The sequence below is a fragment of the Fonticula alba genome (assembly GCF_000388065.1).
Source record: "Fonticula alba strain ATCC 38817 unplaced genomic scaffold supercont2.2, whole genome shotgun sequence".
NCBI lineage: Eukaryota > Rotosphaerida > Fonticulaceae > Fonticula > Fonticula alba.
In genome coordinates, this window is record NW_009242972.1 from 3,867,870 (window position 1) to 3,880,014 (window position 12,145).

Consider the following 12,145-nt stretch of genomic DNA (forward strand, 5'->3'; position numbering starts at 1 on the left):
CCCCCCCCCTCCCCCCTCCCTCGTCCCTTTTCTCCTGCTTGGGCCTTTCTTCCCCCTCTCCTCCATTTTCCGGCCTCTCGCTTCCCACCACAGCACATGCGCCCGGTGCTTGCTGCCATTCTGCCCCAAACTTATGCAAGTCTCCCGCCTCCTCCATTCTCGCCTCACCCGGGTGTAGGGCCTCGGCGTTCCGATGGAAGAGTCACTGGCATATTGGAAGCGGGCCTTCGGGCCGAAGATTGCGCCAGATGCCTTTGACCGAAACTACGCCTACAACATCCGGTATGATTATGGACGCGAGGGCTCGCGCACGCAGGCTCGGCCCTTCGGCTGCCGCAGCATCATTCTCGGGGATCCGCCAGCGCGCGGGTCTGGCCCGCATGCCATTGAGCAGCATGGCTGTCCCCTGCGGCAATCCAAGGAGCCGGAGCTCCGGCGCCTGGCGCAGAGCTACCATCTGCGCGATGCCGAAATGCCATCCCTGCTAGCTGAAGTCCAGGGGAGCCACTATCAGTTTGCGTGCGGTCGACTGCTGCGATCGATGCGGCAGTCGCGTGCCCAGGCCACCAAGGCCCCGGGCACTGAGGCTCCACCGCCGGTGCGCTCTCTGCTTGGGGTTGGCTTGTTTGTTCGTTTGCTTTTGGCTCCTCCTCCTCCTGACGATCTTTTTCGCCCTCCTTCCCCTTCTGCCCTGATTTGCGTCCCTCATCCCCGTCTTCGCCTTTCGCTCTTGCGGTCCAGGTGGACGACGACATTCGGCCTATCAGCCACCCGAACGAGTTTGCCTCCATTTCAATGGGTATCAACCGATCCAGTGGAGCGGCGCGCTTCTTCGCTTCGGCGCGCTTCCGCGAGGGGGCTGTCGGCGCCGATGGCGCTGCTCGCCAGGACGACGCCGGGGCCCATTCCAAACGACACCAGACGGAGTCCGCTGCTCCGCCGGCTGCTGCAAGCAATGTCAGCATGGCGGACTTGGCCGATCTGGACCTGTGATCCGACTGCTCAGCAAGAACGCGACTCAGGTCGAAGAGACACACACACACACACGTTGCTTGATGCTCCTCACGAGACCGATTTTCATGGCATCCTGGCAAATGTACATCCCTATACGCTTCGTCGGACTTCGAGACAGAGACACAACATGGCTGAAGGGCTGGGGAAGAAGGATGTGCCAGTCAGCGGGCCGAAAAACATGACAGCGGGAAAGAAGGGGATGCAACGCGCGCGCGCGCACACACACACACACACAATGCGAGGACAGGGGATTTGAATGTAAATATATTTATGAAGAGGGAGGGGAAGAAGGACGGGCGCGGCACCATCTGCGTCATGAAGCAGGGGCACATCGCTTCGGGCAAGCGTAAGTACGTGCATGTGCATGTGCGTATGTACACAGGCACGGACAAACACCCAGACACTAGAGTACAAGAAGGAAGGAGAGTAAAGAGGCAGAGATGCGGGGAGGGGGAAGGGAGAGAGAGGGAGAGAGGGAAAAAGGCACACGGAGCAGCGTCTAAGGAAAATCCAAGCACCAAACAATGCGGCATCGTTTGGATACTTAGCGGCTCTGGGACACGATGTTCTTCTTGCGCTCGGCCTCACGCGGGATGGAGCCGGAGCGGGAGTTCTCGCGCATGTTGTCCTCCTTGCGCTGGATGGCCTCCTTCATTTCGCGCTTCGTACGCGCAGCCGTGTGGATGGCCTTCGGGATGTGACGGTGACTGGGACAGGGGAGAGGGAGAGAAAAACCGGAGAAGGGGGAGGGGGGGGGGAGAGAAGGAAGACTCGCAGTCAGGAAAGGGGAAAGAGAAAGCCACTGCCACTGAGGCCGGCTTCGTGGTGGAGGGGAAAGAAATGCGACATCGAACGCCCCGATTGGGCGAACAGAAGAAAAGCCGGTGAGTCGGGACACGTACCGAGCAATCCGGCGGACCTCCGGCATGTGCTTGAAACGACCGCGCAGGGTGTCGGCGTAGTTGAGGGCGGCACGCTCGCGCGAGGACACGGGGCCGAGCTTCTCGGCCGCACGGGCCTTCCACAGGCGCAGGTTGGTGTCGTCGGAACCGGTGACAACATACTTGTTGTCCTGCGAGAAGCGCACGCAGAAGATCCTCTGCATCCGGCGGGTGTGGTAGATGTCGCGCGAATGGCCCTCATTGGCGCGGAACAGCCGGATCGAGCAATCGTACGACCCGGTGACAATCTCCTTGCCGGTGGGCGAGTAGTCGATGTCCATCACGGCCGACACATGGTCCTTCAGGATGTTGAGTGCCGAGGACATGTTGCGCATGTCGAAAGTGTAGCAATTGTGATCCTCATTGGCCTACACACGGGGGCAGAGAGAGGGAGAGAGAGAGAGAGAGAGCATGAGTAAGACCGGGATTGGGCCGAGCAAAGGGAGAAAGGAATTGCCAGAGAACGCACGGCAGTGAAGTTGAATGCCTGCATGGGGTTCCAGGCGATGGCATTGGTCTTCATGGCCAGGGTGAGCTTGGTGAGGGGGGACTTGGTCCGGATGTCGTAGAGCATGATCATGCGGTCGGAGCCGGCGGAGGCCAGGACATGGGTCTCGGTCGGGTTGAACCGGACACAGTGCAGGGAGTCCGCGCCCCAGGAGAGGTTGAACAGGGGGTTGGAGCTGGCTGGGCGTCAGACTTGGAAGCAGATCATCAGGCGGGGGGGGGGGGGGGGGAACGGAGAGAGAAGGAGGCCGCACCGCTCGTAGTTCCAGATTTGAACGGAGCTGTTGCAAGTGGCGAAGAGCTGGTCACTGCGGTGGTAATCGATCGAGCTGGGGGAGACGTCGGAGCAGGGGACCAAACACAGGTGTCAGGCGAGATCGCGGGTAGGGGGGGGGGGCCGAAGGGAGAAAAAAAAGCAACAGCAGGCGGAGGGGGCGCACGTAAAGCCCTCGTCATCGAGCCAAACGGACTCGGCCTCCTCGGTGACGGCGGTGGCCCAGTTCTTGTTGTCATAGTCAAAGTTCCACATGCGGATGGCCTTGTCATCACCGCAGGAGAGGATCGACCGGCCATCATTGGCCACGCACACCCCGCGCACGAAGCCCTTGTGCGCGGTATGAGACCAGACGGTCTTTTGGTTGATGAGGTTCCAGACGCGAAGCTCTTCAGGGGGGGAGGGGGGGAAGGAAGTAGAAGGGGCAGACACATGCGGGGTAAGGGCCGGGGAAAGAAACCAAGAAGGGAGAACAGCACATCAACCCCACGCACCACCATCGCCAGAGCCACTGATCATGGCGCTCAGGTGGTTCGGATGCCGGGCCATGCAGTAGACACCATCGCGGTGGCCGTCCAGGGCGGCCACGAAGGGCTTGGCGAACACACGCTCCAGCTTCGTGGCGTTCAGGGCACGCGTGTACTCCCGAGCCTGAGAGAAGGGATGCAGCTCGGGGTCCAGGTTGCGGGGAAGCCGGGGAAGGTCATTCGACCGAGGGCGGGTGGTCTGCGCCGCATCGCGCGAAAGCATACGGATCTTCATGGCTGGAGCAGGAGGAAGCGCGTGCGAGAGGGGGAGAGGGAGAGAGAGAAACAGGAGTGGGAGAGAGAGAGAGAGAGAAGGGGGACTGGGGTGCTCTCGGCTTTCGATGGCCTGCCAGATGGGTGGCCCTTCTTTGTTGAGCAGCGGAAAGGGAGCCCGCCTGAGGCGGCAACCCAGCCAGGAGCCCAGCGTCCGGGAATGGCGTCTTACGCGGGGGGGGGGGGGGGATGGGGGGAGAGCAACGCGGTCCCATGGCCAGAATCGTCGGGGGGGGGGGGGGGGGGGGGGGGGGGGGGGGGGGGGGGGGGGGGGGGGGGGGGGGGGGGGGGCGAGACGGGGCGGGGCGGCGATGGCGCCCCGAGTCGCACCAGTACGATTGCCTCGGATTCCCCCTCATTGTTCCCTGCCCAGCGCCCCTTCCTAGCCCCGCCCCCCCCCCCCCGTGGGGATGGCCGATGGGGCCTCGTGTGTGAACGCGAGGCAGAATCATGTGACCGCATCCCCATGCGGTTTGCTGATCGATCCCCAAGCGCAAGGGCGGGGGGGGGGCACCGCAGGGGACGTGAGTGTGTGTGTGTGGCCCCTTTTGGGTGCCCTGGCGCGGCCTGTGGGAGACACACTCTGCCCGGCGGCCCTTGCCCCGTCCTCCGCCGGACAAGACACACAAGGGTCCGGCCTGCGGGCGGGGCAGCCCGTCCGCTCCGGGGCCGTGGAATTGGATGCCATTGGCCGGCCCATGCGTTTGCACCGCGCGGCATATCCCCCCCCCCCCCCCCCGCGCGCACACGCACGCGCACGCGGACCCAGGCTGGTGTACTGGCACGGGGGCCCCTTTTCGGCCACCATCCTCAAAAGGGCCTCGCTCAGGCCGGCCCCTCACAGAGCCATCCCCCACTCCCACCGTTGTTGTTGTTTTTTTTTTCCCCGCTCCCCCCTTCCCCCCCCTCCCCCTTCCCGCTCCCTGAGCCTTTTCCCCCCTCCCCTCCTTTTTTTCGGCCAAACACCTCCTCTGGCGCACCGCCCGAGAGAGAGAGAAACACAGAGAGACAGTCTCCTTCCACAAAATGGGTGTCGGTAAGCTTCAGGAGCGCGCCAAGTCCCGCGCCTTCGGCGGCGTCCGCAGCAAGCAGCCGCACAATGCCCTCGCCGGCAAGGAGAAGGGCGCCAACTTCTACCAGAAGGATGCCAAGCTCAAGCGCCTGAAGGTGCGCGATGCGCCCCACACCCACACACCCTCGCCATTTTCGCTCGCCCGCGCATCATTGCTTTTCGTTTGGTATCTTCTTCGCCCTTCCCCTCCCCCCCCCATTCCCCCTCTTCCTCCTCTGCCCAAGTGCTCACCATCCTCTCTCTCTCTCTATCGGCCCACTCCACATAATAGATGTACAAGGAGGGCAAGCCCGTGCGCGACCGTATGGGCAATGTCATCCGCGAGGCCTCCTTCCAGTCGTCCGATACCCCGGCCGGCCGGATTCAGCCCGACCGTCGCTGGTTCGGTGTGTCTTGACCTTCATGCACTGGGCACCCACCTGACGCACTTCTCCCATGCTGACCTCCCTTTCTCCCCCCCCCCCCCCCCCCTGCCCTCCTTCGTCTGCTCCTCCCTCCCCACTAGGCAACACCCGCGTCATTGACCAGAAGCAGCTGGAGAACTTCCGCGAGGAGATCTCCCAGAAGGTGAACGACCCGTACCAGGTCCTGCTGCGCCAGCACAAGCTCCCCATGAGCCTGCTCGTGGAGAACACCACCGAGTCCAAGATGCGCCTCCTGGACGTGGAGAAGTACAGCACCACCTTCGGGCCGAAGGCCCTTCGCAAGCGCCCCAAGCTTGCGACCAGCACCCTGGAGGAGATGTTCCGCCAGGCCGAGACCAAGGAGGAGAGCTACGAGTCCGAGAAGGACCAGGACCTGAAGAACGCCACCATGCAGCTGGAGCCGCGCGATCTGGTTCAGGACCCGATCTTCTCCAAGGGCCAGTCCAAGCGCATTTGGGGCGAGCTGTACAAGGTGATCGACTCGTCGGACGTCCTGATTCAGGTGCTGGATGCGCGCAACCCCCCTGGCACCCGGTGCTACCACGCCGAGGAGTACATCAAGCGCGAGAAGCCCCACAAGCATGTGGTCTTCGTGCTGAACAAGTGTGACCTGATCCCAACCTGGGTGACCGTGCGTCTGCTTGTCGGCTGGGACATGCCGGCGCGGTGACTATTTTGCATCTGCCCCTCTTTTTGGCACCTGGTGTTTGCTCTTTCCCCCCTCCCTGCCTTCGGCCTCGTTTCTGACTTTCTACCTTTTTTTTCCGCCTCTCTCCCCCCCCCCCTTCACCCTCCATCCTTTGGCTTTCCGTGCGATGTAGGCCCGCTGGATTAAGGTCCTCTCGCGCGAGTACCCCACCCTGGCCTTCCACGCGTCCATCAACAACTCCTACGGCAAGGGCTCGCTGATCCAGCTCCTGCGCCAGTTTGGCAAGCTCCACGGCGACATGAAGCAGATTTCGGTCGGCTTTATCGGCTACCCGAATGTGGGCAAGAGCTCCATCATCAACACCCTGAAGAAGAAGGCCGTCTGCAAGGTGGCCCCGATTCCGGGCGAGACCAAGGTGCGTGGTTGCGTCCTGGTGGTGGCATGGGGCACAGCGAGAAAGGGGGAAAGGGCTCGCCCGTCACTCTCCTTTCCCGACTCTTGGCCGGTGATTGACATGCCTTCCTTCTCTTTCCCCCTCCCTCTGGGTCCCCTTTTGTGATTACGCACACACACACACACACACACACACACACGCCGGTGGCCCTCCGTAGGTCTGGCAGTACATCACTCTGATGAAGCGCCTGTACCTCATCGACTGCCCGGGTGTGGTGTACCCCACCGGTGACAGTGAGTCGGACATCGTCCTGAAGGGTGTTGTCCGTGTGGAGAACCTCCGCGACCCGGAGTTCCACATCGATGAGGTGCTCAAGCGCGTCAAGCCGGAGTACATTGTCAAGACCTATGGTGTCGAGAAGTGGACCGACTGCTTCGACTTCCTCGGCCAGATTGCCACCCGGTCCGGTAAGCTGCTGAAGGTGCGTCGTGTGCCTCACGCGGCTGGCTTGCCTTTGCCGGGCGGGGTTTTCCTTTTCTTTTTTTCTTTTTCGCCCGGCCCCTCCACCTCGGTGGTTTTCCTGCCCCGCATGCTGACACCGTCCCCCCCCCCTCCCCCCCTCCCCACGCCCCTCCCGCTTGCTCGGATGGAAAATGCGGACAACATGCTGACAGGGTGGCGAGCCGGACATCCCTACCGTGGCCAAGATGGTGCTCAATGACTTCATTCGCGGGCGCATTCCCTTCTTCGTGCCGCCGCCCCCCCTGTCCGAGGAGGAGCTGGCCGAGAAGACCAAGCACGCCGTCACGCCGGTCACCCAGATCCTCTCGAAGATCATGGTGTCGGCCGATTGGAGCCGTGCCGACCTGCGTGACACCACTGCCAGCAAGAAGCCGTCCACTGGTGAGGCCGGTGCTGATGCCGACGGCGCCACCGACCAGCCGGAGGATGCCGAGGTTACCGCCGCCGCCGATGAGGCCGAGACCGAGGAGGGTGTCATCGATTGGGACGAGATTTTCGGTGACGCCGTCGATGAGGGCACTGGTGCTCCTCCTCCCAGTGCCGCGGCTCCTGGCGCCTCGGCTGGCAAGCGCTCGCGCGCCGACGCCGCCGATGACGAGGAGAAGGACGCGGCCCCGGCCGGGGAAAAGGCCAAGAAGGCCCGTGCCCTCGGTGAGGAGGCCTACGAGGATTATGTGCCCTTCGACCCGACCGCCGAGACCGCTGCCGATGGCGACTCTTCCGCCTCCGAGGGCGAGCAGGAGGATGGCTCGGATTCGGATGACGCTGGCTCCGCCAGCGAGGATGAGGGTGCCCCCTCCGGCAAGAAGGCCGCCTCCGGGGCCAAGCGCCCGGCCGCCGGGGCCAAGAAGCTGGCTCTCACCAAGGCCGTCAAGGCCCGCGCCACTCGTGCCCAGCAGATCATGGTCCGTGCCATGCGCAAGGGCGCCTCGCCGGAGGCCGCTGCCGAGCTGGCTGCCCAGCAGGTGGCCGAGTCCAAGGCCCAGCGTGAGGCCGCCGCCGAGGAGGCCGCCAAGCGCCCCGCCAAGGCCGGCAACTTCTACGCCGTTGCCAACGTGAAGAATCGCAACCGCGACAAGGTGAACTCCGTGGCCCAGAAGACGGCCATTGCGCGCGCCCATGCCCGCCGCCGCTAAAAGGGAGCGAAAATGAGTGGCCCCCGAGATATGCTCTCTCTCTCTCTCCCTCTACCCCCTCCCCCTTTCTCGTCCCCCCCCCCCCTGCCCCTTTCTCGCCTTCCCCTCTGCTTCTTTGCTGCTTTCTAGACACATGCACAAATGAGACCCTGTATCATAGTAGCAATACATAAATACGTTCCCCACCACGAGCGTGCGTGGGCCCTAAGTCGGGGGAGGGAGAGGCGAGGTAGGCAGAGCACAAAGATACCCCCGCCGCCGCGAGCCGCCTTCCCCCGGGCATCTTTACTCCCCCCCCCCCCGCCAGCGGCGCTTTTCAGTGATTCCAACAGCGTTAGGCCGTCCGCGAAGATAAACCCCATGTCCCCACGCATAAGGCCGCTACAGGGCTCGGGTCAGACCCACCATGAATGTGGTGTGATCTGTTCACGTGTTGGGGTGTGACGTTTCCCGATTGGGGCCAGGGATTATGTTGGGAAGGGAGATTCTGTTGCCGGCCGGCGATCAGCGGGCTCGCTCTCCCCCCCCCTTCGATCAGATCCCCCCAGCGGGTCTTCCGAGTGGTCAGGGGTGATAGCGATGCGGGGAGGGGGAACACTCCCGAACGCTAGAGCGATGTCGCCTGTTCCTCTCCATCGCGCCGCGCTCCTCAAGGGGATGGGTGCCGCTCTTCCCGGGGCCGGAGGCCACACGATTTGCATCCACCCTCTCCCCCCCTCGCCCCCTCCACTTCGCCTCTCCCTCCGCCCACTTCCTTTGAGCCTTCTCCTTCCCTCCCCTCTCTTGTCCGCTTAACCTCGCGGCCACCACCGCGCTGCCGCCGCCGCCCCCGCACCAAGCATGCTTGGCCAACGGTCTCTTCCTCTGAAATCGCCCATTCCCCCATCGTGGACGTACGTTCCATTTGGCCGATCATCTCCCCACCCGGTGCCTGTTTCATCCTGCTCACCCTGGCGGTTTCCCTCTTGCTGCGAATTAGCGTACCGTGGGTGCTGGACGTCCAGCCGGCCGCCTATCTGGGCGACCTTTTCCTGGGGTCGCCCATTTCCGACATCTTGGCCCAGTTTGAACGATCGCCAACCACGATCCTCCATCAATTCGTCGTGCGCTATGATCGCAGGGTACATATTTCCACGCTGTTGCTGGCATCGCATGTGGGAGGGGGGGCAAGGGGCAATAAGCCGTCCGGCCATCTGACTCTCGGTCCCTGGTTAGCCCAACTCCCCGGCTCCTCACCTGCAACTGGACGTCGCATCGCGCCAAGTGACCCTGCATTTCCACCCGGTCTGCCAGCGTCTGTGCTTGATTGATGTGACCATCTCTCAGGCGGTCCACCTGTCCTACCGCGGCTCGCTCTTCTTGTGCGCCCCTCCCCCTTCGCGACTTCTCCGCCTGCTCCTCCTCCTCCTGCTCCTCCTCCTCCTCCTGTGGCATGGCCGGCTGACCATGACATTGGACACCCTTTTTTTTCCGTCCGCCCCTCCACTTGCCCGCCCCCACCCACTTGAGCAGCTCCAACACCGGCCCCATCACCCCGGATGACATTATCGATGCCTTCGGCCTTACGAAGAGCCCCGTGTTCGGGGGGTTTGTCGGGGGCAACGGCGCAACAGCCATCGCCATCCTGGACTACCCGGGGATCAGCTTTGTTTTCCACTTCCCTGCAGCCGGCCTCGGGGAAGCCCGACGCCCGGCCATCGGTGAGAGCATCCGCTTTCCCACACGCCTGCCATCGGTTTGCCAACGGGTGCTCATTCACGCGGATACCGCCCTGCTGGATGTTCCCCACTCGACGGGGCTGGATCCGCTGGATGCGCAACACTCGCACAGGCAGTCGTACCCTCATGCCGCCGGCTGGTCGCAGCATTCCCCGCCGATGGCTGGCACCGAACAATGTGGGTCCGGCGGCCGGTCGCCCCGGCTGATGGCGGACCCGGTTTTCGGCGGCCGAAATGTCCATCTGCCGCTGCTCTGGCCGAAGCGCCCGCCGCCGACGGTCTCGCCTCTGCAGCCGGCCCACGAGCCGGTGGTTCTTTTCCTGGATGCGCTGCCGCTGGCCGTGTCGCGATCCTTCTGCGAAACGGTCCCGGCTTTGGTGTTCCCCTTGCGGCGGCTGGTTGTTCGGCTTGGGCAGGGCAGTCAATCGATCCAGGACCGCCTGGGGGCCCCGTGTGCCGTGCATTACCCCTCGGCGGCGCGGCTGCTCCCACGAGTGGGGGCCGGGGGACCCGCGTCGGCCCTCGGACCCGGGGAGTCGACCGCTGTGGCAGCCACCCCGCCGGTGGTTTCCTCGCCGGCGGCCGCGCACGCCATCTACCATGATCGGGCCCTGGCCGCCCTCCGACTGGCCAATGAGAACCTCCGTGCCTCGGGCGAATTGCCAGCAAGTGTGCAAGTGTCCAGCATGTCCACGATGCTGGATCTGCACCCGCTGACCGTCGATCGGGCCCAGCTGGTGGACGCCGTGCGCCAGCATTCATCCGGGCACTCATATGGGCTCGGGCATTCGGTGGGCAATGCCCTGCCGCTGGCGGACCTGGCCGGGTCGGCCAGCGGCCGGCCCGGCAACAATGACTATATCCTGCACTATGCCATCCTCGGTGTGGATATCTTGGTGTGCGGGGTGTCGCACCGGGCCATGCGCTTCATCCTGCGCACCAATGTCCCCGGCCACGCGGGGTTCGGCCGCGTACGCCGGTGCAACTTCCAGGTGGTCAGCGACCGGGCGCTGGCCGGTCCGGAGGCTCGACGCCTGCTGGAACTGGACGAAATGGACTTGGCCATCGGGGCCGGCTGGCGGCCCGGGCCCTCCTCGTCCGGCTCGGGGGTGGTCTCCCCGAATCCATCCTCCTCGGCTTCTGTCTCCTCTTCCTCCTCCTCGGACGCGGGGGAGGGTGCCCGTTCGGGGCCGGGGTCAGGCTCAAATGCCAGTCTGCTGGACCGCTCGGTCACCGGGCTTTCCTTCTTCTGGGATGCTGACTGGCAGCTCCTCCGCCGGGCCCTGGCATCGACTCCCTTCGGTGTGCTGCCAGTTCGGGCGCCAGGGGACGGCCCCGTGGCATCGGTCTCCGGCCTGGACACACAGCAGCCGTACCTCTTCGTGGATGAGTCGGGCTCCGACGCGCTGGGGACCTTTGGTCCAACGGCCTTGGACGGCTTTGTCGTGGTTCCGCCCTCTCCGGCACGGGGCGCATTCGAGCAGTCCGCCCCTTTGAGCCCCTCGGACCCGAGCTTCTGGACGGTGGGACCCACCGCCGAGGTGGACCCGGAGGAGGTTCCTTTGCGATCGGCCGACACCGGAGCCCCGATGGAAACGCGGGCTGTGTGCTTTTCGGTCGAGTCGACCCGCGCCGGGCAGGTGGCCTCGGTCAGTACCTTCCTCGGGCGATGGGTGGCTGGACGCCAACACACCGCGAGCCCACTGCTCTGAGGGTGTAAGCGCGCACTCCAACCTCCATGAGGCGAGTGACGGGGCAGACCAGCACCCGGACGGGTTGCTCCTCTCCCTCTCTGCACCGACGCCGCTTCTACACCTGGATGCACTTATGCGAGGGGTGGGGGGGGGGGGGTGGAAACGCGAAGGACCCTCATTCATTCACACACAACACACATGCGTATGCGCGCACACGCGCACACATATACATACATCCACGTCCCCGGGGTTTCCCCCCCCCCCCTGGCCCCTCCTCCCCCCTATCCAGCACCAGGCCTCGTCCTTGATCACAGAAGGGCATCTGCACCCACACCTGCATGTGGGGGTACACATGCGCACAAAATCTGCCGCGGGACCCCTCCTGCCCCCCTGTGCTCGCCGTGCCTCCAAAGGGCAAGGCGAGCATGCCGGGCCGCGAGCTGCGCGTCTACCGGTGACCATCTTGGCAAGCACAGCAAATGCACCACCCCAACTCCTCTGCTGTGTTGTTGTTCGTGCGGGAGCGGAGGGCGGGAGAGAAACAAAGAGGGAGGGACACGGAAAGAGAGGGGGCGAGAAAAGAGGAAAGGGGAGAGAGATCGCGGGGAAGATCGCCGGCGAAAAGGCCTGATGCTTAATTGCCGAATGAGGCAGAAGAAACACCGGAGAACGGGAGCCTGTATCACCGACGCCAGCAGAAGGATAGCCCAGTTAGTGGTGTTTCTTTCCGACCTATTTCGTGTGCACCGAGCTTCTTCTGACAAGTTGAACGGCCCCCGGACAAAATGCGGCCGGGCATGGGCCCGAGGTGCCTGCGCTCCGGGCTATGCCGGCCCGCCAAGAGCCAAGAGCGGCGGGGGGCGGGGCAAGCCCGACACTTTCACATGTGAGCGCGATCACTGTGTCCATGGCATGGGCTTGCAGGATGTTGGGTCGGTCGGGCGTCGGCCCTGCAATGATACTCCACAGGCCAGGCTGCGGGTGAGTCGGGGGGGGGGG

The 12,145-nt window shown here is 64.1% G+C and overlaps 4 protein-coding genes across 4 annotated transcripts in view; 3 read left to right on the forward strand and 1 right to left on the reverse strand.

Annotated features, from left to right (window-relative positions):
- The window catches only part of H696_01802 (hypothetical protein), a 3,168-nt gene extending 2,047 nt beyond the window's left edge, over positions 1 to 1,121 (forward strand). Inside the window, exons 8-9 of the mRNA XM_009495709.1 lie at positions 179 to 598; positions 742 to 1,121. Coding sequence (XP_009493984.1) covers positions 179 to 598; positions 742 to 993 — 672 coding nt within the window. The 3' untranslated portion in view covers positions 994 to 1,121. The remainder of the gene's footprint in view (positions 1 to 178; positions 599 to 741) is intronic.
- A 139-nt stretch (positions 1,122 to 1,260) lies between these two features.
- H696_01803 (hypothetical protein) lies at positions 1,261 to 3,554 on the reverse strand. Its single transcript, XM_009495710.1, has 6 exons — positions 3,231 to 3,554; positions 2,903 to 3,125; positions 2,717 to 2,791; positions 2,425 to 2,638; positions 1,917 to 2,323; positions 1,261 to 1,721 (listed from the first exon to the last, which is right to left on the reverse strand). Exons 1-6 carry the CDS (start codon positions 3,496 to 3,498, stop codon positions 1,559 to 1,561), a joined length of 1,350 nt encoding a protein of 449 aa, XP_009493985.1. The 5' UTR covers positions 3,499 to 3,554; the 3' UTR covers positions 1,261 to 1,558.
- Positions 3,555 to 4,435: 881 nt separating this feature from the next.
- H696_01804 (hypothetical protein) lies at positions 4,436 to 7,919 on the forward strand. The gene is made up of 6 exons (XM_009495711.1): positions 4,436 to 4,703; positions 4,880 to 4,994; positions 5,114 to 5,664; positions 5,855 to 6,097; positions 6,294 to 6,557; positions 6,751 to 7,919. Exons 1-6 carry the CDS (start codon positions 4,563 to 4,565, stop codon positions 7,732 to 7,734), a joined length of 2,298 nt encoding a protein of 765 aa, XP_009493986.1. The 5' UTR covers positions 4,436 to 4,562; the 3' UTR covers positions 7,735 to 7,919.
- Positions 7,920 to 8,353: 434 nt separating this feature from the next.
- On the forward strand, positions 8,354 to 11,306 carry H696_01805 (hypothetical protein). The gene is made up of 4 exons (XM_009495712.1): positions 8,354 to 8,627; positions 8,714 to 8,855; positions 8,950 to 9,095; positions 9,247 to 11,306. Exons 1-4 carry the CDS (start codon positions 8,575 to 8,577, stop codon positions 11,162 to 11,164), a joined length of 2,259 nt encoding a protein of 752 aa, XP_009493987.1. The 5' UTR covers positions 8,354 to 8,574; the 3' UTR covers positions 11,165 to 11,306.
- The last annotated feature ends 839 nt before the right edge of the window (positions 11,307 to 12,145 follow it).

Bases quoted from the DNA above. Each gene is read 5' to 3' on its own strand.
- H696_01805 (XM_009495712.1), top strand. From the start codon at position 8,575: ATGCTTGGCCAACGGTCTCTTCCTCTGAAATCGCCCATTCCCCCATCG. The intron at 8,856-8,949 runs GTACATATTTCC...GTCCCTGGTTAG, and splicing joins TCGTGCGCTATGATCGCAGG to CCCAACTCCCCGGCTCCTCA. The intron at 9,096-9,246 runs GTGCGCCCCTCC...CCACTTGAGCAG, and splicing joins TACCGCGGCTCGCTCTTCTT to CTCCAACACCGGCCCCATCA.
- H696_01804 (XM_009495711.1), top strand. From the start codon at position 4,563: ATGGGTGTCGGTAAGCTTCAGGAGCGCGCCAAGTCCCGCGCCTTCGGC. The intron at 4,995-5,113 runs GTGTGTCTTGAC...CCTCCCCACTAG, and splicing joins GCCCGACCGTCGCTGGTTCG to GCAACACCCGCGTCATTGAC. The intron at 6,558-6,750 runs GTGCGTCGTGTG...ACATGCTGACAG, and splicing joins GGTCCGGTAAGCTGCTGAAG to GGTGGCGAGCCGGACATCCC.
- H696_01803 (XM_009495710.1), bottom strand. From the start codon at position 3,498: ATGAAGATCCGTATGCTTTCGCGCGATGCGGCGCAGACCACCCGCCCT. The intron at 3,126-3,230 runs GTGCGTGGGGTT...CCCCCCCTGAAG, and splicing joins CAGTGGCTCTGGCGATGGTG to AGCTTCGCGTCTGGAACCTC. The intron at 2,792-2,902 runs GTGCGCCCCCTC...CGTCTCCCCCAG, and splicing joins CTCGATGACGAGGGCTTTAC to CTCGATCGATTACCACCGCA.